The sequence below is a fragment of the Zalophus californianus genome, chromosome 3, assembly GCF_009762305.2.
Source record: "Zalophus californianus isolate mZalCal1 chromosome 3, mZalCal1.pri.v2, whole genome shotgun sequence".
Classification (NCBI taxonomy): Eukaryota; Metazoa; Chordata; class Mammalia; order Carnivora; family Otariidae; genus Zalophus; species Zalophus californianus.
The window spans coordinates 173,302,373-173,325,682 of NC_045597.1; the positions used below are offsets into that span (position 1 = coordinate 173,302,373).

At 37.2% G+C, this 23,310-nt stretch overlaps 1 protein-coding gene across 1 annotated transcript in view; it reads right to left on the reverse strand.

Moving 5' to 3' along the window:
• Window positions 1-195, reverse strand: part of ABCA12 (ATP binding cassette subfamily A member 12) — a 167,792-nt gene extending 167,597 nt beyond the window's left edge. Inside the window, exon 1 of the mRNA XM_027590137.2 lies at window positions 127-195. Within this exon, the coding sequence (XP_027445938.2) occupies window positions 127-195 (69 nt within the window). The remainder of the gene's footprint in view (window positions 1-126) is intronic.
• Between the last annotated feature and the right edge of the window lie 23,115 nt (window positions 196-23,310).

Below are 23,310 nucleotides of genomic sequence, written 5' to 3' on the forward strand. Positions count from 1 at the left end.
CACATATCTTATTCCTGCTTTAGAAAATGGCTTAAAACTCTTCTCTTGTTACCTCTCATTAACATCACATTTTAGGATTGCCTGGAGTATTACCCCTGGGCACCCCCCTTCCCTTTTTCTACTCACCGGCTGCCTTTTGACACCTAGCCAATTTTTCCAGATCAGGACCCGAAGCTGATGAAACTGGGAAGCCATCCTTCAAACACCACGAACAAGAGAATTCCTCTCTTTTCCTCCACCTCACAGAAGAATTGCTACCCTGTCCAACTTGCTGTGTCAATGGGTCAAAGCCTTTTCACGGCATAACTTTCCTGAGGGTTGGGTAAGAAACCCACAGTTCTGCTGCTGCTGGATTTTTCCTTTGGCTTAATCCTTGACCAGGAAGCACTTCTCAACCAGCTCTTCCTCCGAAACACAAACACAGATCAGACCTGTCAGTGGCTTTGCTTATTTTAAAATAACATCCAGTTATTGCTTGTTGCATGAAGTCCAGCCTCAAGAGAGAATGAGTATCATTCAGATAATGCCCTACTGTAAAAAAAAAAAAAAAAAAGCTGAACCCACACCTCCTACTCTCCATGAAATTAACTGCCTATCCACACCTTCCTGAAGGTGTCACCTGCACTGGACACGTCATGAGGAATTAGGTGGGACTCTTGCCAGGCCAGTAGGACTTGTCCTACATTCTCTCGCCTTCTTTTCTACATAGTGTCTGTGGTAGCAGAGGCAGGACACATAGCATTTTACAGACTCTGTAAAAGTGACTCATAATATTTAAATTGTCATTAAGATGTTTTAGCTCAATAAGGCCAGAGCTCAGCTAAAACACTCTGAACCTCAATCCATGGAGAAAGTCTCAATTTTTAGCCTAAAGTTGAGTTGAATGCTTTGATTTGGAGGGAAGTAACTATGTTGGCTAGGTTTCACCTTCTGTTACAATTTATTAGGTTAACAAATTGCAGAAAATAAAAGGTAGGCTGTAGGTGGCATAAATGACATACAGTGGATTCCCTCATTTGGGGGATGGGGGTTCATGCATCTATTATAGGAAAGCCACATTGTTTTAGGCTTTTATAATTAAAGAAGACACAGGCTGATGCAGGACATCACTGAATTTATGATATAGCAGAGTTCTAATGCACTTGAATATCCAAATCAGTAAAAGAAATCTATCATAAATTAGGAGAAAAGAAAAAGGCTCTATGCTTACATTATTCAAGGTATTTTCTAATTAAGTAATTTTAATTGTGATTTCAGGATACATGTGAAGGAGAACTCTGGCATAAAAGTTTCCAGGAGTAACCTTGCTTAAACACCTTAATGACAACCTCTTCCCTCTGATATCAATGCCTCCACAATCTGGCTTCAGCCAATTTTTCAATAGTCTACTACAAATGTTTGACTGCTTGCCAAACTCATATATATTACAATGTGCAAACATAGCTCTGTTTTATGGTCCTTGACTTGCTTATGCCATCTTTTCTACCTGGGATAAACTCCTCCCTCTCTAAGCTTCTACCTCTCAATACCATCCTCAGGTTGACATCTTCCATGATGCCTTTTAAGAAATACCCTTAGGATGTCCTCTCGCTTGCCTTTAATCCAGCATAGTTCTTTGTTTATATTTCTCTCAAGGACCCTGCATTTCTTATTTTTTCCACTAGATTGTCAACTCTTAAAGATCATATTTTATATCAAAATACTTCAGAATGGTTAATGGTCAATAACTGCTGCTGAATTTAATTGAATATTGAGCCAAGGCTAGTGAAACCCTCTTTTGTTCCTTACACCTTTCTATGATTGATACAGGTTCTATTTGTGAAATCAGTAAAAGCAGTGTGTGAGTTATCCTTTCAATGTTTGAGTTCAAATGCTGGTTCAGCTTCCTGGTCCCCATGTCGACTCTGCAATGTTGATGGCAGCCAGCCTGGGGCTGACTGGAGCCATGTTGGCACATGCCAATTACCTCAACTTTGGCTCTGTCCTTACTGTGATGAGTCTTTCCAAGCCTAATCCCCATTAGGCAGTCAGTCCTGAATATCTAGAACTTGGCTCTTGAATTTTTTTTCTGAATAAGGTTAAAGACAAGGTGCTCTTCAGACACTGGGTGCCTCTGGAAGTAATACTCTTCTTCACCACTTCTGGGATTCAGTGTCCAAGATTCTTCTGGCTTTCTCAAGATTTGCGGATGACTTGAGCTCCTGCTCCCTGCCTTCTTTATCTGCCATCTGTTACCGTCTACAACTAATGATTTGGTTCCCAAATAAATATTATTCACTTGTGAAGTCAAGGTGGGATTTGGGGATGTGACTCTACATGTTGAGGGACATTACAGGTGCACAGAGTCGCTTTATTCAGTCAGGTTACTTCAGCTTAAAAAGTACTGACTCACCACGTGACTGATGCAGGTGAGTGGTCAGCTCGAAAAGTATCAAATGGTTTCTCCTAGTAGCTACTTGTCATCTTTCCAGTGTAATCATGGAGTTGTTCTGTTGTTGGTTTAACTTTGGTTATAGTCTCTCTTTCAGGCTGTTCTCTGGCCTGTACACCTTCATCTACTACCTCTAATTTTCTGATGATGATTATGTATTTTATTACAACCCATGACTTCCCAGGAGATTTATCTCTTCAAAGTAATTTCAAAACTATGCGTTAAGTGTTTAATATATGTAATATATTCCTTTATAATGGAAGGCACATAATGTCATAACTCCAAATGTCACACACACACTTACTTGGGGACTAGGGTATTCTTTCACAAAACATAATTCAAAGTAGTTTAATGTGGGGTATATAGACAATGAGACCTCCAAATTTTGCCCCACTCTAAATATCTATATTCCGGCATCTATGTTGGCCATATCTGCTTCTACTATTTCCTTTAAGGTTTTCAAATTTCTTTTAAAATTTACTTTTGAAAGCATCTTTTATGATTTCATTTCAGAAAAGGCCTTAGCTAACATTAATCTTGGAAGTTATAGCTTATGTAAATCAGGAATCATAATCTCTGATCAGAATAGAACTTAAAGAAATTATTAGACCAACCAAAAGGAAATGGAAGAGAATGTGGAAGGAGATTAAAGATAGTGAATTCTTTTTTATTTTGTTTTGTACAGAGAAAGGTATAGCTTTGTGCCCTACTCCTGACTACAGATTGAGGTGCTTTGGCAGATATTTTAGGAGTTCCCCTTGAGGGAAGAAAGAACAATTTAGCAACCAGAAATAAGCTATATCCAGGACACATCGTTGCTGAAAAATGTTTTTTAAAAAGCAAAAAGCTAAACTGAAAAAAAAAAGCAAATAAACAGGGGCAAATTAGAACAATACACAATCCATGAATGAATACATTTATCAGTAAACTGTTGACAGATTTTATTCCTATAGTCGCACTGAGAAGTTAAATTACTCTATTCGGCCAGACCATGGTGATCTGCCACACTATTTAGTGTTCCAGTGCTTCTGCCAGAGGCCAGCAGACACAGGCTGTCCTTGGGATGACTTCCAAGTCTTGGACCATAATATCTGCTTCTGCTCCCTTTCTTTGATGCTGGTGATTCTACACTTTGGTGATCAACAGATGCATCCCTTTATCAAGCAAGGAGTCTACCAGAACTTAGGAAGTATTTGCTTTTGTGTGCTCACTCACCAACAGTAAGACCAAAAAATATATAGCTTTATCACAGAATAGCCTGCACAAAAATTAGCTAATCCTAGGATTCCAGCTTTCTGCTTTCCTGAATTCCAGTAACGGCAAGTTTTGGAGAACAGTTCAAACAGCCCAAATTTGACTGAGCCATGCACAGAATTAGTTTTGAACATGCGTGGTTATCCTCCTAAGGTTGGTCTTATCTAGGATCACCTCCAGAGTCACTTCATCTACTGAACCTAGTAAGAATGGTGGTTTGGCCAAGGCCGCACAACTGTGTAATTGACAGGCACCATACACACTGGAGTGGCAGCTCTTGGCAGTCAATCATCATGTAGCACACTCCAGGACCAGGGCAAGAGGGAATGGGCCCAAACACAAGTAGGATATTAACACAGCGGAAACACATTAATTTGTTTTAGTAGTATTAAAGATCTACATTAATAATAATAAATACTAGACTATAAAGCCTATATTTGTTTAACTCATCACTGTATAATAGGAATTTAACATAGATCTTGCCTTATATTAGGTGGTAAATAATGCTTATTGAATAACTGAGTAGCAAACATTTGTTAAGCACTTACTGAATTATCACGGGAGGGCTATCATGTAGAAAGTGGCATTATCCCAATTTTCAGAGGAAGAAAGTGACATTCAGAGAGGATATAACTTGCCTAAGTTCACCTAGTTAGAAGTGGAGATGGTGAGAACAGCAGCAGGGAATCTCAACCCCGACATCAATACTTTTCATCTCCGTGTGATGCTGCCTCCAATCTTGTGTACTACACTGTGTGGGAAGAACTGAGAAGGAAAGAAAAGAACTTCAGGGTTTTCCCTGGTTTTCTAGGGGCCCGTAAATCACTTGTAGAAATTTATTGAAAATGAAAAATTATTGTCAAAATAAGTGCACAAAGAATTATTGCACCAGGAAGTCAGGAAAAAGAAGGCTGCTCTTTTTAGGCTTCTTGGTAGAACAGCCAAGAAGTTCCCAGTGTGGCCCTTGCCAGCTTCATTAGGTATGTCTCTGCCCTCTCAATCATCCCTGCTGCCATCTGCTGTAATGCCTTGGGTGAAGACTATTCACTTTCAGGCTTTGTCATGCTGCTCCCTCGTGCTCATTCTTAAACAACTGACTCAAGTGTTGCTTCCTCTCTGAAGCCTTTCCCAGCCCTTCCACCCACCACGCCCCAACTCCAGGATGAATTAATCATCTCTTCATCTACTTTACTATTGACCTCTGTTCATAAAGATACTCAACTCCTTATTAGCCTCTGTCATAGTCAGTCTTTCTCCTCATCTACACTCTGAGCCCCTAGAAGACAGAAACAGTGGGTTGGGGATTAAGTCTATATCTTTGGAGAATGGTGAGGACTCTGACCTGACTAGATCTAAGAGGTGGTTTAAAGTGGTAGCAGATAAAATTTGAAGAGTGAGGGACCTTAATGCTAAAGAACTCAGGATGCCATTTTGAGGATTCAGAATGGGAAGTTCCTGGCAACTCTTCTAAAGAGAAAAAGCAAGATAAAACTGATGCTGTGGGAGGATGAAAATGTTAGTGGTTGGGGGGCCCCTGGGTGGCTCAGTCAATTAAGTGTCTGATTCTCGATTTCAGTTTATGTCATGATCACAGGGTCATGAGATTGAGCCCCATGTTGGGTTCCGCACTCAGCAGGGAATCTGCTGGAAATACTCTTCCTCTCCCTCTACCTTTAGCCCTCCCCCCACTCTCTCTCCCAACTAAGTAAATCAATCTTAAAAAAAAAAAAAAGAAAAAAGAAAACATTAGTGGTTGAGACCTGAAATCTCTATTCTGAATGGGAAACAAACGGGGGATTAAATCAATGATGAAGCGAAAGAGCTTAGGAACTTTGATGGTAACAAAATCCATTATTTTACTCCTTTTTTTATCCATACTATCAGAGACAACTTACTTTTTTTCCTCCCACCATTAATTGATTTTTACATTAAGATGCTCTGGGATTGGGGTCTCTGTCTGGCTCAGTCAGCAGAGCATGTGACTCTTGATCTCAGGATCATGAGTTCAAGCCCCACATTGGGCACAAAATTTATTTAAAAAAAAAAGATGCTATGGGATGCTCATCACATATAGTATCTAATCTTTATAATAAACCTGTAAGGACAATTTTAGAATCTCTGCTCTACAGATGAGGAAACATAGGGTAAGTAGCTTTCCTAGGTCACACTGCTAATGAGATGAGTGTCAGAACAGTGACCTGAACTCAGGCCTCTGTGTCTGCAAAGCCTGTTCTCTAATAGACCCTCATAAAGCAAGCATGAATAAGAAAATATGGCAAGTGTGTACATTTGACCCAGGTGGAAATGTGCAATACATTGAGAAACTGAAGTTAACTCCTGGCAAAAATAACAGCATCCTTCTTTTATGAGGAGGGTGAGGCTTCCTCAGAGGCTTAAGATAATGAGGCACCAATTGCTAATACCTCATTACCTAAGATCCACCTTACCTGCGATAGAAGGTGGTGATAGTCAGTGCTATGAAGCAGGTAGGTGTGAGGAAGATGTCAGATTCAGGATTTTCAGGTACTTTATCAGCACTGAGGTACTCCAATGATGATGTGGATAGAAGAACTATGCCAGGAAGCAACTGGTAAAAATCTGATCCACAAAACCAGGAAGTAAAGCATATTTTAAGGGGGCTTAATACAAGACTCACTCTCTCCAAGCTAAGTTATAAGGCAGCTTCTCTCTCCAAGATGGTACAATGATACAGAATACCACATCACAAATAATATGGTCTTGTCAGTAAAGCCAGTTTGATAAACTAACTGATTATCTTGCTTATACCATTGAGCCATGTGACTCTGGGAATTTCAGGGTGATTTACAGTCTTGCAAAGGATTACTCACCTACTCACCCAGGATGTGTAATAATTTGCTTGGTTAGACTGGTAAAGTATGTTGAATTAAGTTATTTTACTACATATGTTGCTATAATCTTGTAGGTATAAGAAATAAGAAATAATTGGTCCTTTTTGGGCCAACCTATTAAAACTTAAGGAAAAATTTGAGGTAGAGTATTAAGAAAGATCAGTCCTGAGGTGCCTCAGTGGCACAGTTGGTTAAGGGTCTGCCTTCGGCTCAGGTCATGATCTCAGGGTCCTGGGATCCAGTCCTGTGTAAGGCTCCCCGCTCAGTGGGGAGTCTGCTTCTCCCTCTCCTTCTGCCCCTTCCCCTGCCTCGTGTGTGTGTTCTCTCTTTCTCAAATGAATAAATAAAAATCTTAAAAAAAAAAGAAAGATCAGTCCTCTTTTTGCAGTGAAAGTTTTAATCAATTCTCCTTTTAGGAGGAAAAAATGAAAATGAAAAATACTATTGTTTCCTTTGCACCTTATATCTTTCTCCCCCCACAAAACCTAAAGCAGCTATAAGACAAATATTTGTTTTTATCTAGTATCACTTCTTTCTTAATCACAAAAAAATACAAGAAACCGATTTCAGGATGTGTTTTAGTCTTTGGTGATTTACCGGTTCCCAGAGAAATTTAAAAGAGAATATCACAAATATTAGAGGTTTCTATATTCATGTGGCAGCATGCATTCTCTTGAATAGAACAGAAACTATCTTAGAAAAATAGATTTTTCTTGAATAAGCTGGAAATTTTTCATTCCTAGAATTTTAAAATTCCAAACCTTCAGTATAGGAAAAACAAGTCACCCAGTTATCTGTCCCCTCAATCTTGAGCAACACACAATTTTCCTATATATTTCCTATGTGTGTCATTACTAAACTCATTTGAAAGAATGGTATTGGGTGGATAGGGACTGGTAAATGACTTCAATTCAAATCAATAATAAAATATTTTAGATGAAAATCCCTTGATTCAAACACTAATTGGCCAGAGTACAGAGAATTAAAAGTCTTTGTTTTCAATGAGGCAGCAAAGATGATGAAAGAGTAGGAGACCTTAATTTCATCTGGTCCCAGGAATTTAGCTAGATAGCTATCAAATCATTCTGAACATCTGTGTACTCAACCAGAGATCTAAGAAAAGAATAGCTGCGACTCTACGAATAGAAAAGCAACCACTTTCTGCAAGGTAGGAGATGCAGAGAAGTGAATCTGAGGGGATATATGGGAAGGTAGACCATGGGGACTGGCATGATATATTAAGGGTGCTAAATGAGAAAAATATGCAGCCAAGAATACTTTATCCAGTTAAGATGTCATTCAAAATAGAAGGAGTGATAAAAACTTCCAGAACAAACAGAAACAAAAAGAATTTGTGATCACCAAACCAGCCCTACAAGAAATATTAGAGATCCTCTAAGCAAAGAGAGAGCCCAAAAGTAACACAGAACAGAAAGGAACAGAAACAATATACAGTAACAGTCACTTTACTGGTAATACAGTGGCACTACATTCATATCTTTCAATAGTTACTCTGAATGTAAATGGGCTAAATGCCTCAATCAAAAGACACAGGGAATCAGATTGGATAAAAAAGCAATACCCATCAATATGCTGTCTGCAAGAGACTCATTTTAGACCCAAGATACCTCCAGATTGAAAGTGAGGGGGTGGAAAACCATTTATAAAGCTAATGGACATCAAAAGAAAGCTGGGGTGGCAGTCCTTATATCAGACAAATTAGATTTTAAACCAAAGACAGTAATAAAAGATGAGGAAGGACACTATATCATAATTAAAGGGTCTATCCAATAAGAAGATCTAACAATTGTAAATATTTATGCCCCTAAATGGGAGCAGCCAATTATGTAAGCCAACTAATAACAAAATCAAAGAAGCACATAGATAATAATACAATGATAGTAAGGGACATTAACACCCCCCTCACTGCAATGGACAGATCATCTAAGCAGAAGATCAACATGGAAGTAAGGGCTTTGAATGACACACTGGACCAGATAGACTTCACAGATATATTCAGAATATTCCATAGTAAAGCATCAGTGCACATGGAACATTCTGCAGAATAGATCACATACTGGGTCACAAATCAGGTCTCAACTGGTACCAAAAGATTGGGATCATTCCCTGCATATTTTTGGACCACAATGCTTTGAAACTGGAACTCACTCACTTAAGAGGAAATTTGGAAAGAACTCAAATACATGGAGGCTAAAGAGCATCCTACTAAAGAATGAATAGGTCAACCAGGAAATTAAAGAAGAATTAAAAAAATTCATGGAAAGAAATAAAAATGAAAACACAACTGTTCAAAATCTTTGGGATGCAGCAAAGGCAGTCTTAAGAGGGAAGTATATAGTAATACAAGCCTTTCTCAAGAAACAAGAAAGTCTCAAATACACAACCTAACCTTACACCTAAAGGAGCTGGAGAAAGAACAGCAAATAAAGCCTAAACCCAGCAGGAGAAGAGAAATAATAAAGATCAGAGCAGGAATCAATGAAGATAGAAACCAAAAGAACAGTAGAACAGATCAACAAAACTAGGAGCTGGTTCTTTGAAAGAATTAATAAGATTGATAAACTTCTGGCCAGACTTGTCAAAAAGAAAAGAGAAAGGACCCAAATAAATAAAATCATGAGTGAAAGAGGAGAGATCACAACCAACACCAAAGAGATACAAACAATTATAAGAACATATTATGAGCAACTATATGCCAACAAATTAAGCAATCTGGAAGAAACATATGCATTCCTAGAGATAAAACTGAAACAGGAAGAAATGGAAAACCTGAACAAGACCCATGACCAGCAAGGAAACTGAAGCAGTCATCAAAAATCTCCCAATAAACAAGAGCCCAAGGCTGGATAGTTTCCCAGGGGAATTCCACCAAACATTTAAAGAAGAATTAACACCTATTCTTCTGAAGCTGTTTCAAAAAATAGAAATGGAAGGAAAACTTCCAAACTCTTTCTGTGAGGCCAGCATTACCTTGATCCCAAAACTAGACAAAGACCCCACCAAAAAGAAGAATTACAGACCAATATCCCTGATGAACATGGATGCAAAAATTCTCACTAAAATACTAGCCATTAGGATCCAACAGTACCTTAAAAGGATTATTCACCACAACCAAGTGGGATTTATTCCTGGGCTGCAAGGGTGGCTCAATATCCACAAAACAATCACTGTGATACACTACATTAATAAAAAGAAAGGAATGCAGAAAAAGCATTTGACAAAGTACAGTATCCTTTCTTGATTAAAACTGTTCACATTGCAGGGGTAGAAGGAATATACCTCAATATCAGAAAAGCCATCTATGAAAACCCACAGCAAATGTCATTCTCACTGGGGTAAAACTGAGAGCTTTTCCCCTAAGATCAGGAACACAGCAGGATGTCCACTATCACCACTGCTGTTCAACATAGTACTAGAAGTCCTAGGCTCAGCAATCAGACAACAAAAAAAAATAAAAGTCATCTGAACTGGCAAAGAAGTTAAACTCACTCTTTGCACATGACATGATACTCTATGTGGAAAACCTAAAAGACTCCACACCAAAATTGCTAGAACTCATACAGGAATTCAGCAAAGTGGCAGGATATAAAGTCAATGCACAGAAATCAGCTGCATTCCTACACACTAACAGTGAGACAGAAGAAAGAGAAAAGACAGAAGAAAGAGTCAATCCCATTTACAACTGCACCAAAAACCGTAAGATACCTAGGAATAAACCTAACCAAAAAGGCAAAAGATCTGTACTCAGAAAACTATAGAACACTCATGAAAGAAATTGAGGAAGACACAAAGAAATGGAAAAACGTTCCACGCTCATGGATTGGAAGAACAAATATTGTGAAGATGTCAATGTTGCCTAGAGCAATCTACACATTCAATGCAATCCCTATCAAAATACCATTAACTTTTTTCAAAGAAATGGAACAAATAATCTTAAAATTTGTATGGAACCAGAAAAGACCCCAAATAGCTAAAGGAATGTTGAAAAAGAAAACCAAAACTGGTGGCATCACAATTCTGGGCTTCAAGCTGTATGACAAAGCTGTAATCATCAAGACAATATGGTACTGGCACAAAAACAGACACACAGATCAATGGAAGAGAATAGAGAACCCAGAAATGGACCCTCAACTCTATGGTCAACTAATCTTCAACAAAGCACGAAAGAATATCCAAAGGAAAAAAGATAGTCTCTTCAACAAATGGTGTTGGGAAAATTGGACAGCCACAGGCAGAAGAATGAAACTGGACCACTTTCATATACTGTACACAAAAATAAACTCAAAATGGATGAAAGACCTAAATGTGAGACAGAAATCCATCAAAATCCTAGAGAAGAACACAGGCAGCAACCTCTGTGACCTCGTCCGCAGCAACATCTTGCTAGACACATCTCCAAAGGCAAGGGAAACAAAGGCAAAAATGAACTATTGGGACTTCATCAAGATAAAAAGCTTTTACACAGCAAAGGAACAGTCGACAAAACCAAAACACAACCAACAGAATGGGAGAAGCTATTTGCAAATGACATATCAGATAAAGGGCTAGTATCCAAAATCTATAAAGAACTTATCAAACTCAACACCCAAAGAACAAATAATCCAATCAAGAAATGGGCAGAAGACATGAACAGACATTTCTCTAAAGTAGACATCGAAATAGCCAACAGACATGTGAAAAAATGCTCAACATCACTCAGCATCCAGTAAATACAAATTGAAACCCCAATGAGATATAACCTCACACTGGTCAGAATGGTTAAAATAAACAACTCAGGAAGCAACACATGTTGGTGAGGATGGGGAGAAAGGGGAACCCTCCTACACTGTTGGTGGGAATGCAAGCTGGTGCAGCCATGCTGGAGAACAGTATAGAAGTTCCTCAAAATGTTGAAAATAGAGCTACCCTATGACCCTATGACCCTAGTTTGCACTACTAGGGATTTACCCCAAAGATAAAGATGTAGTGATCCGAAGGGGCACCTGCACCCCAGTGTTTACAGCAGCAATGTCCACAATTGCCAAACTATAGAAAGAGCCCAGATGTCCATCGATAGATGAAGGGATAAAGAAGATGTGGTATATATAATGGAATTTTAGGCAGCCATTAAATAAATGAAATCTTGCCATTTGCAACGATGTGGATGGAACTAGAGGGTATTATACTAAGCAAAATAAGTCAATCAGAGAAAGACAATTATCACATGATCTCACTCATATGTGGAATTTAAGAAACAAAACAGAGGATCATAGGGGAAGAGAGGAAAAAAATAAAACAAGACGAAACCAGAGAGGGAGACAAACCATAAAAGACTCTTTTTTTTTTTTTTAAATTCATTATGTTCAATTAGCCAACATACAGTACATCACTAGTTTCTGATGTACTGTTTAACAATTCATTAATTGTATATAACACCCAGTGCTCATCACATCACATGCCCTCCTTAATATCCATCACCGGGTTACGCCATCCCGTCAACCCCGTCCCTTCTATAACCCTGTTTGTTTCCTGGAGTCCAGAGTCTCTCATGGTTTGTCTCCTTCTCTGAATTCTTCCCATTCAATTTTCCCTCCCTTCCCCTATGGTCCTCTGCACTATTCCTTATATTGCATGTATGAGTGAAACCATATGATAACTGTCTTTCTCTGCTTGACTTATTTCACTTAGCGTAACACCCTTCAGTTCCATCCATGTTGATGCAAATGGTAGGTATTCATCCTTTCTGATGGCTGAGCAATATTCCATTCCATAAGAGACCCTTACTCATAGGAAACAAACTGAGGGTTGCTGGAGGGGATGTGGGGTGGAGGGGATGGGGTAACTGGGTTTTGGACATCAAGGAGGGCATGGGATGTAATGAATACTGGGTGTTATAGAAGACTGATGAATTACAGACCTGTAACTCTGAAACCAATAATACATTGTATGTTAATTAATTGAATTTAAATTTTAAAAAAATTTTAAATTAAAAAAAGTCTTTGTTTTCTGCCCCTTTACATGCCTTCTTTTAATAGCATCTTCCTTTCATCAGACCTTCACAAGCAGTATTTTGGAACAAAGGAGGAGGAAAAATATCAGGAAGAAATGGAAGGGAGCAACCAATTGTCATGTATATTGGTATCTGTAGTTTGACTTTTGAACAAAAGAATGTATTTTTTAAATAGGGTGGGATAAATTCAAAAGTCCATACTCAAAAATATCCATTTTTACATGTGTTTATATAACATAAATACATACTCATATATGATTCTTTACGAACTAGATATACAAAGCATATGCATAAGTATGTAAAGAACCATTCATAAAAATTTAGCCTTTATATAAGCATACATGGATTGTAAATGTGAAGAAAATGGTACATAATAAAAATGAAACATCTGGCCCTCCAGATATGCATTTTAATGAGTGCCTTAATAATAGCATGTGACAAATGGAGCATATGGTCATGATATCAGTAGTCTTGCTACAGAGAACTGGACAGATCTTTTGAACCAAATTTTGTAGTATATAGATACATCTACAGTATTTTTCTAAACACAAATTTGAAACCATTTTAAATTAAATAACTGCACATTCATTAATTGTTTTTACTAAGTTCATACACTAATCTTCTTACTAGGAGGAAACACTCACATGAAACACAAAACAAATACATCTTAATCTAAAATAACAATTTGAATGACCACAATGAAGCTAATCTTGCCCATTCTGCACCTACTCGGGCTTTCTCTCTGGATCATGGAATGATTTTGAAAGTGGTTGTGATTTAGATATAGGCATAACAGAGAAGAAACTTGTTCAAAACACTCCAAGAGGCTTGCACAAACTTTCCCACCGCTAAAGCTCTTATGGGAAACATAATCCCATTCTCACCTACAGCTTAACCCTCAAACCCTCAACCCTCTTTCAATAAAGAAAGTTCATTGCTTAGCGCAAACAACAAGCATTTTGTGTAGCACAAGGAGCCTATGAAATGGAGTTCTGTTGATGTACTGGTTCTGCAGACTCAGGAGGTCACTGACAAGATGCCATTTTGATATAGCAACTTCATTCCCTAAACCAGAGACCATGTGAGAAATTTCAAATCATGCTGAAAGAGAAGGCACCAACTTCTGGGTGGGAAAGAACACTGTGAGCTTATTTAAAGAAGACTTGTTTTGACTAACAAGGAAGCAGAATGTTTTGGGGGAAAGAGCAGAGGAAATCTGGTGATGAGATGACTGTAGAGGTCATTCTATCACTTCCCAGCGAGGTCAATTTCTGAGGCTCAAATGCTCTACTTAGAAAGCGGGGTAATAGTTTACAGATTTGTTGGGGAATTAAATTAAAGGAACAAGCAAATGTAAACAACCTAGATGTTAGCTAAGGCCTCTCTGCCCCCCAATTCCTATATCTATGCATGTTGCTTGAGTTAATACGCTATACAACCCAGAGAGAAACTCAACCCATGATGGTGTATAAAAAAAACAAACAAACAAACAAAAAAAAAACACCAAAAGCAAAAATGCACACAAAGTATTTGTTTGATCTTAGTGCCCTTATAGGTACCCTTAGTGGGGCCACAAATTGGTAGAGTGTGTGAACTCTCAATGTCACCAGCTTCTCCTCTTCTCTCGCCCCTTCCCATCCCATTCTGGGACAATTAAATCTCTCTCCTTTTCTTTTCCTGAGTAATTTTGCCTCCTTCTCTGAAGCTTGGGTACCTCCTGACCTCCAGACTCCAGAGGGATGCATTTACACCAAAGCTTATATATAAGTCACTAGAATAAGGGCTGTACTCTCTCCGTAAGAAATTCTGATAGCAGCTGCTCAAGGAGTAAAATTTCACCAACTCCTTACAGTTAATTACTATTATTACTGGCTAAAATAAAGCTTGATCACTTGGAACCTCCAGAACAATGACAATCAGGGAAGATAATGAGATTAATTCCACAGCAATTATTTCACACTCAAAGCAATATTCAATTATATATCAGGGCCTGTGAAATATTGCCACTTTGTATTTTTCCTATACCCAAGGCAGTTTGAGTAGAAGTGCAGACCCCTTTGTGATCTGTGACATACTCTCAGGTGGCCTGGGCATTCTTTCTGAAGATTTAACATTTTGGGGCGTTCACATTCATGATACCCTGAAAAATTAAAGTAAGTCTCTTCTACTTCATCTGGATGAATGCCTTATGAACAATTAAGTGTCAAGTGATCATCTGTGGTAGAAATGTTCAGCCTTTTAGTGAATTGATAAACTTATCTATGCCCCCTCCTAATATAAAAATAATAGTTGTTACATATCTGCTACTGGAACTCAAACTCAAAAGAACTGTTAAATTTCTTTACAAGTAGCAATTGTCTGTAGCAATGATTTTTCATAGATGAAATTCTTACTTTTACGTATATTAAGGCTTTGATTTGACATCATTAACATGATATAGTGAACCAAAGTAAATACTATAATTGTAGTGGGTCAGTGAAAAAAAAGAGGTAGACTTAATACGAAAATTATACATTCACAGTAGTATCAAACAAATGCAACACATGTTTTAGAAAAACTTAGTTTCAGCAGAAGGAAATCATTAGTAAATGACTTGTTTGTGGCATTTAAAAAACTATTTGAGCATAAATCAAGATTTCTTGGTTATACTTTAAATTCAGAGGAGACTGGTCTTTGGAAGGTTCTGGGTAAATATAAAGTCTGAACTAGCAAAGATTTAAAGTAATTAATGCGATTATGTATGACTTAAACAAACATGCATTTCCTACATTTAGAATATACTGACTATAGTGACTCTTCTTTGTAGATTAGAATCCATCCATTTAAATATCTAAAAATATCAGGTAACCATGCACATTGAACCCCTAGGATTAAAGGGATGAAGGACAAAAATTAGATCATGAGCAACATGGAGAAATTCTGGGAACAAACACTTTGGGTCCTGAAATTGTCTAGACATGTTACTTGGCTAGGCTAAGTCCCTAGTTATTCAACCAAAAACTAATCTAGGTGTTGATGTGAAGGTATTGCCTAAATGTGATTAAAGTCCATAATCAATTCACTTTAAGTAAGAGAGATTACCCTAGATAATCTGGGTGAGCCTCATTCAATGGCTGAAAGGCTTTAAGAGTGAGACTGAGGAGGGACACCTGGTCAGACGGTTAAGCATCTGCCTTCAGCTCAGGTCCTGATCCCAGAGTCCTGGGATCCAGTCCCATGGCAGGCTCCTTGCCCAGCAGGGAGCCTGCTTCTCCCTCTGCCTGCTGCTCCCCCTGCTTGTGCGCTCTTTCTCTGACAAATAAATAAATAAAATATTAAAAAAAAAAAAAAGTGAGACTGAGGCTTCCCTGATTAAGAAGAGATTCAGCCTGGGGATAGCACTTCAGTGCAGAGCTCCAGCCTGCCCTTCCTGACATCCTGGGCTACAGATTTCAGACTTGCAGAACCACCCCTCATAATTGCATAGGCCAACTCCTTGCAATAAATCTCTTAATATACATCTCCTGATGGTTCTGCTTCTCTGGTGGAACCAACTGGATACAAGACCCTAATAACTTGAAGGCATGCAGATGTTCAGCAATTACATGGAACTGATATCAAATAAAAATTTAAATGCAGCAGAACTTTGTAGGTATTTGAAAACTAACCTCTTAAATTTTTTAACTATTTTTTTAAATTGCTGAAACTATTACACATATATACAAATATTTGAAGGGAAAAAAGGCATTTGCTTTCAATAATTTAAAGAAAATGTTCTCTACTTCTTATGAAGGAATAGTATGAATCATAAAACTGGAAAAGTTTCAAACAATTGCTATAAGCATCATTGAATGAACAAGAAAGATATTGCAGTGTAGGGAAACTCCAATACTAGACAAATAGTCTTGGCAAATGGCCACTAGTGGTGGAACCAGCATGATGCTCCAAACTATCATAAAGTACCATCTCAGGGGTAACTAGTACAGAGAACAAACAAGATCTGCTACTCTAGTAGAGACCAGTGAGGATCCAGAATGAATGTGGATTTGTGAGCCTCCCATTTCACAGGGCTATGTCAAAATAGACATTGAGGCTGCTACCCTGCTCTCTCTTGAGTCTCCTGTTTTGGAGAAACCAGCCACCATGTTGTGAGGACACATAAATAGCCTGTGAAGAAGAACATGTAGGGAGAAATGAGGCTTCTAGCCAACAACCAGCACCAGCCTGCCAGTCATTTGTGTAAGCCAACTTGGAAGTACGTCCTCTAGCCCTGGCTAAGGTTTCAAATGACGGCATCCCTGACCAACATCTAGACTGCAACCTCAAGACCATGACCCAGAATGTCCAAGATAAGATATTTGAAATCTCTCACCCATAGAAACTGAGGATAGTAAATGCTTATTATTTTAAACAACTAAATTTTGGGGTAACTTCTGATACAGCAATACATAACTGTTACAAATATAATACTTCTTAGCCTAATAATTTCTAATTAATAATAAAAACAGAGTAATAGAGATTAAAATTATACTAATCTTTGTAGAATTGCTTCATGTACTAGTATTTATCACAATAAATAATATAGCTTTTAAGAATGGTGCTTTTCTATTAGTTATTATATTTGGGCCTCAAGTTATTTCAAGAAAAGGACTTAGTTTGCAATCTTCACATTCTGAGAGGAGGAACTGCAAACAAAATGGCAACTTTGCATCTTCAGAATTTCTGCAGAAGAAAAACTTCCAAAATTGTGTATAAAAACATGTGTGATAAATTATCTTTGATCCATTCATAATGAAAAACGTGAATAAAAAATATATTAAGGAAAAATGAAGTACCCCAAACACATTTTGTTCTTATTAATCACACTGGTCATACTGTACAACACAAGGCTTCACTAAGATTTAAGAAAAAACAAAAACAAAAACAATTTTCTTATAGTTCTGAATCTAAAAAAAGTTAAAAATGCAAACAAAAAGCTATCAACTGCCAAATATTTCCCATGGTTGAAAATAAAGAATTTTTGAGATTTGACAAGGTATGAATCCTAGATCCAAAGTTCTTTCTAAGAAACATGTTGCCGAACATCTTTCTCCTGAATCATATATATCATATCATATCATATATCAGATCATAACCATTATAGTTATGTTAATTTTATGAATACTATATGAATTAAATTGTTAATGGTATTATTGAACATGCTATGTGTATATGTATACTCAGAAACATACACAGAACTGATATGTAATCATGAACAGACTAGTACAGCAAAATTACTAGCCATAAAAAGAAAGACAATGGCCCCTCTTATCATTCTTCTACCACAAGTACTCTATATGACATACAAGAAATTTGAGAACTGCTTTATCATTTTCTTATATAAGATATTCTAGCAAAAAGAATAGCGCTTAGGTGTTACATATTATAAGTCAGCTTCAATAACAACAAGAGCCTTAATATTGCACTTTGCAGATAATAATACCCACATAACAAGACTTATTAACAACCTTGTTTGCAAAGAAAGTACTTTGAAGACATCAGAACTTATTGAAGAAGTAAGCACCCAGGTGGATCTTGAGACTACAAGCATTTCTCACTTGATGCCTGCTCTAAAGATACTCTCATCATTCTTCTCCAGGGAAAATGCTGAAATTGGTTTGTATGCAAGGAAAACTGAGATACAGATGGAAATCAAGAGAATATTTTGTTATTTTAAAGGCTTTTTTACTATAAAGTTACGACTTTGGAAGAGATTAACAGTGAGACTCTTCTGTTCCTCTTTAAACTTGCACCCACTAATTGTAGCATCCATTGGTGGGTCTTGCCTGTAGCAATTATTATTGTGTTGTTATAATAGTGATTTTCTATTTCCTACCTTCCTTCAGCACTTACTAAGTGAAATTCTTCTATAAAGAAGTGTTGTCCCTTCTATACCACTTATATAGTTTTTCAAGTATTTATTTATATCAATATGGACTCATGGATATTTTATTCTTTGGGTTAACTTCAATTATGCTTAACTAACTTAACTAACTAACTTCAGAGTTAAAGTCACCTGGACTAGGAAGACCCAACACATTTGCTTAAGTCAAAATTCTGAACCCAGTGTAGGCCCAACCATGTAATAGAATTCATTACAGAATTCTGCCTTAACGTGTACGTTTCTTTGTGTGTGTTCTATACTAGATTTGCTTGTAGATGCTCAATAAATGTCAAATAAATTGGTAGTTACTTAAAACTGAATATTTATCAAATCAGTAGTTGCTTAAAACTGAATACTTATTAAACACTAAAGGTATAATAAATATGTTGAATAAAGATTATGTCCCCACCTTATAAACATTATGGAATTTATATTTTCACAGGTTTTTATTCCATCATGGTACATATGATCAAAGAGCATGGAATTTCTTTCCAGAGCACAGTTTTAACACCACAGTTGTATCATACATCAAGATATTAATCTTAAGCCCTTGGTTAAAACAGAGTCTGCTAAGTTTCTAAACTGTAAAGTTATTAACTAATTTGGGAGAGATACTTTAAGACCTGTGACTATCCTGTTCTTCCTTAAACATTTATTTACTAATTTTAGCCACTAAGTTCACTCATCCAGACTGCTACTTAAGCTCATTATGGGATCTAAAGAATTCAAAATACTTTGACTAAATGATGGTAAAATTAGAAATCTCTCCAGGAAAATGTATTAGCTTAACACGGTATAGAGGTTTATGTAAAAAATCTCAAAAGAGCCCAAGGCTTTTCTCTCTTAACTTGGGTGTTATAGTTAAAAACAAATAAGTGGTTTTGGCTACATTATCCAGGAAAAATAACAGCTGAATGACCCGGATATAGCATTATATGCTTTGCCAACATTTCAAAGGTGAATTTCAGCATCTATTATGATACATTTTATGATATGAATACTTTCTTCTCTGAAAATGCCATACTATGATGCATTCTCAAACTTTTTAAACTACTTTCTCTAATGCCATTTAAAAAGAGCTAATGAAAAGTCCTGAGTTCAGATTCTAAACCAGAATTATGCCTAAATTGGGAGGAGAGAGAAAGAAGGAATGTGTTCCCATTGATGCTCTCCAAGAATTGTTTTATAACATAAAATATATTTAAAGCTTCTTGGAAACACTAAAACATGGGAAGTCAATATTACAAATCTAGGCCAAACCAGAGTAAAATAAAACCTTATGGAAAGATATTAGTTATACTTTCATGTTTAAAATAATTAATAAATTTCATGTTTTATCACCTAAGGAAAAAAAATGGACAAAGTTTGCCTTAGAGACCAAAGTTTATGTACAGCATTTTCCATGAGGTTAACTAATACACATCAACCCTTTGAAAATGTTACTACTTGCATTGCATTGGACGCACAGCTTTTGTTGGGTCTATATAGAGAAGGGGAGAACTTAACAAAATGTGTATGAGTTCATAAAACTTTTGTTTATAAACCTGCTTTTAAAGGTTAATAAGTAACAAGGAGAGATTGGTGAAATTAAGTAAAAAAAAAAAACGCTCATAATGTGAATGTAAAAAGTAAAAACTGAGGTAGCATGGAGGGAGTAGCCTCATGCTTAGAATAATTTTACGGAGATGCCCCCAAAATGAAAACATTATACTTGACATCTGTCCAACTTTAAGTGCTCTGGGACATTTCTGGCGAAGTCATCTGGACAACTCCGAGAACCAGAAGGTTAGGAAGAAAGTCATCAATTAGCACTGCTACAAAATATTTTTCATGACCCAAGATATGACACTACTCACTGTGCTTAACTTCTTAAACCCCACTTCGGTAAAACTGAAATTATGATACCAACTTGCTTTTCAATGTTATTGTGAAGGTTATCCAATAAGACGCACAGCATTTTAAAACACTGAAATGAGCTCCCCGGCAATAAAGTCAAATGTCAGTATCTGCTCCCAAGAAATATGGTGGATTTTCTCTTCTGGGAGACTTTATGAAGTCATTTGTTCTGAAAGTTTGCAACATCTGTTGGTCTGAAAAGAGAATATCGGATTAAATTTCTTGACATCCTTTTCAGCTTTATTCTCTTATAAAGTACATGTTGCTTTCATGTAACAGTTCTCAACAAGGTTTGATCAGTGATACATGCTCTGTCATCCACCCTTCCCTCTCCAAATCATTTTTCAGATTGCAGCCACAATGATCTTTTCCAAAACACAGGTGTAAAGACATCATACACACCCCCTTTTAAAGTCCTTGAATGCCTTTCCTTTGTGTTTAGGACAAACATGGAACACCTTAATGATCCATAAAACCTATTAGAGTGAAAAGCTGCTATGGTCTGATGCCTATGTTCATATCATCCTCTTCCCAAATTCTCTCCACCTGCCTCTTGTCAGTGCCCCTCACCACCCTCCCTCCTACCCCCAGGGCCAGGGCCTAATACACACCTCCCCGCATCCACTCCAGGTTCATACCTACTCACTCCTTTTTACTTGTCACTTCCTTAAAAATGTCTCATCTAAAATCCATAGCACTGTGCTTATCTATTTGATAGCTCTTATTACTGTTGCAATTTAGATTTTGTGTGTGCTTATTTCATCGCTGGCTATCTCGTTTACTGGATTGTATATCTATCAAAATCCATGACATACAGGAATCACATTGTGTCCCAGGGCCTACACAGTGCCTCACACCAGAAAGGCTCTCAGTAAACTTTTTTGAAAAAATAATATTTGCCTAAATCATTCCTCTATTCCCTTGTAACTGAAGGCAGTCGAGTGCCACTGCCTGGGGAAGGAGCTCCCTTTCTGCATGACCCCTGTACGCATGACCAATAAGCAAAGCAATATATTGGTAATGATGCCAATAGCTAGACCAATAAGCAAAGCAATATATTGGTAATGATGCCAATAGCTAGTCAAGATCTTCCTTTCAATAAGCTAGTTTTTACAAAATCAACTTCTTTTCGAGCCTGGCATCTTTATTGAGAACATAAGCCACCCTTGATCTCAGCAAGGAATAGAAATGCAGGGGTGATCAGCAGCCACTGTGGAAACACATTAGTAGGTCTCAGAGATGCCCCTCAAAGGACAACAGTCCAGCCTGCTAAGAGGACTAACCTAGTTTCCCATCATTTTATATTATGTGCTAATGCTTTCCTCTACCCTATTGAATCCTCTTGCAGGATAATACTATTCATTTTAGCTTCCTATTGCTAAAGTCCTCTGGGTACCTTGTTTCTTTAAGGGTAACAGAAAACAGCTAAAATTCTTATCAAAAGTATTCTGAGTGGTGTATACTTCCTGTTTCTATGAAAATAAAACCTGTCCTTAAATGTTAGCACATCTTTAAATATGTACTATCAAGGAGGAAACAAATATCTGAGTGAGCCACCTCTCAGAGGAAATATTTATGCTACATGAATTAAAGGGCCTCAGAGCACCTTTCTGAAGTAGAATAAAAACAAAGCAAATATGTATTGGTTGAAGCCCCAGACACCTGGCAGGAAGGAGTCCTTGATTCTCTTTGAGTGGAGAAAGGATTCATTCTACCCTTGAGCAAGGTGACTTCACTGGGTCTCTGTTATTCTCTTGAGTAACATAGATATTCATTCTCTCATTCTCTGTTTTTCATCCTGCGGGTGTTATCCCTAATTATTTATATTTTTCCTAGAACTATTGAGATATTAATATATAACATGTTAATTTTATTTTAAGGTGTACAATTCAATGACTTAATACATCTATATATTGTGAAATGATTACCACAATTAGGTTAATTAATACCTCCATCCCCTTACATAACTACCATTTTTGTGTATGTGGTGAGAAAGATGATTTAAGATCTAATCTCTTATCAACTTTCAAATATATAACACAATATTGTTAATTATAGTCATCATGCTGCACATTCCCAAAACTTATTTATCTTACAGCTAGAAGTTTGTACCCTGTGATGAACCACTTCCATTTCTCCCTCCGCCCCCCCTTGGCAATCACCATTCTACTCTCTATTTCTTTGAGTTCAACTTTTTTGTATTCCACATGTAAGTGAGAACATACAGTATTTGTCTTTCTCTGCCTGAATTATGTCACTTAGCATACTGCCCTCAAGGTCCAACCAAGTTATCACATATGGCAGGATTTCCTTCCTTCTTACGGTAGAAGAATATTCGTGTGTGCGTGTGTGTGTGTGTGCGTGTGTATCATAGTTTCTTTATCCATATATTTGTTGATGGGACAACTTAGGTTGTTCCCAGGTCATGGCTATTATAAATAATGCTGCAGTAAACTAGGGGTGCACATCTCTCTTAAAGGTAGAGGTAGTGGTTCCATTTTCTTCAGATATATAACCAGAAGTGGGATTGCTGGATCATATGGTACTTCTATTTTCAATTTTTTGAGGAACCTCCATATTGTTTTCCATAGTGTTTTCCAAATTACATTCCCAGCAATAGTGCACAAGAGTTCTCTCTTCTCTACATCCTTGTCAGCACCTGTTATATCTCGTCTTCTTGATAATAGCCATTCTAACAGGTATGAGGTGATGTTTCATTGTGGTTTTGATTTGTAGTTCCCTGATGATTAGTGATGTTTAGCATCTTTTCATGTATCCATTGGCCATCTGTATGTCTTCTTTGGAAAAATGTCTGTTCAGTCCCTCTGCCCATATTTTAATTGGATTGTTTGGTTTTTTTGCTCTTGAGTTATATACGCTTCTTATATATATTGGACATTAATTCCTTATCAGATAAATGGTTTGCAAATATTTGCTTCCATTCTGT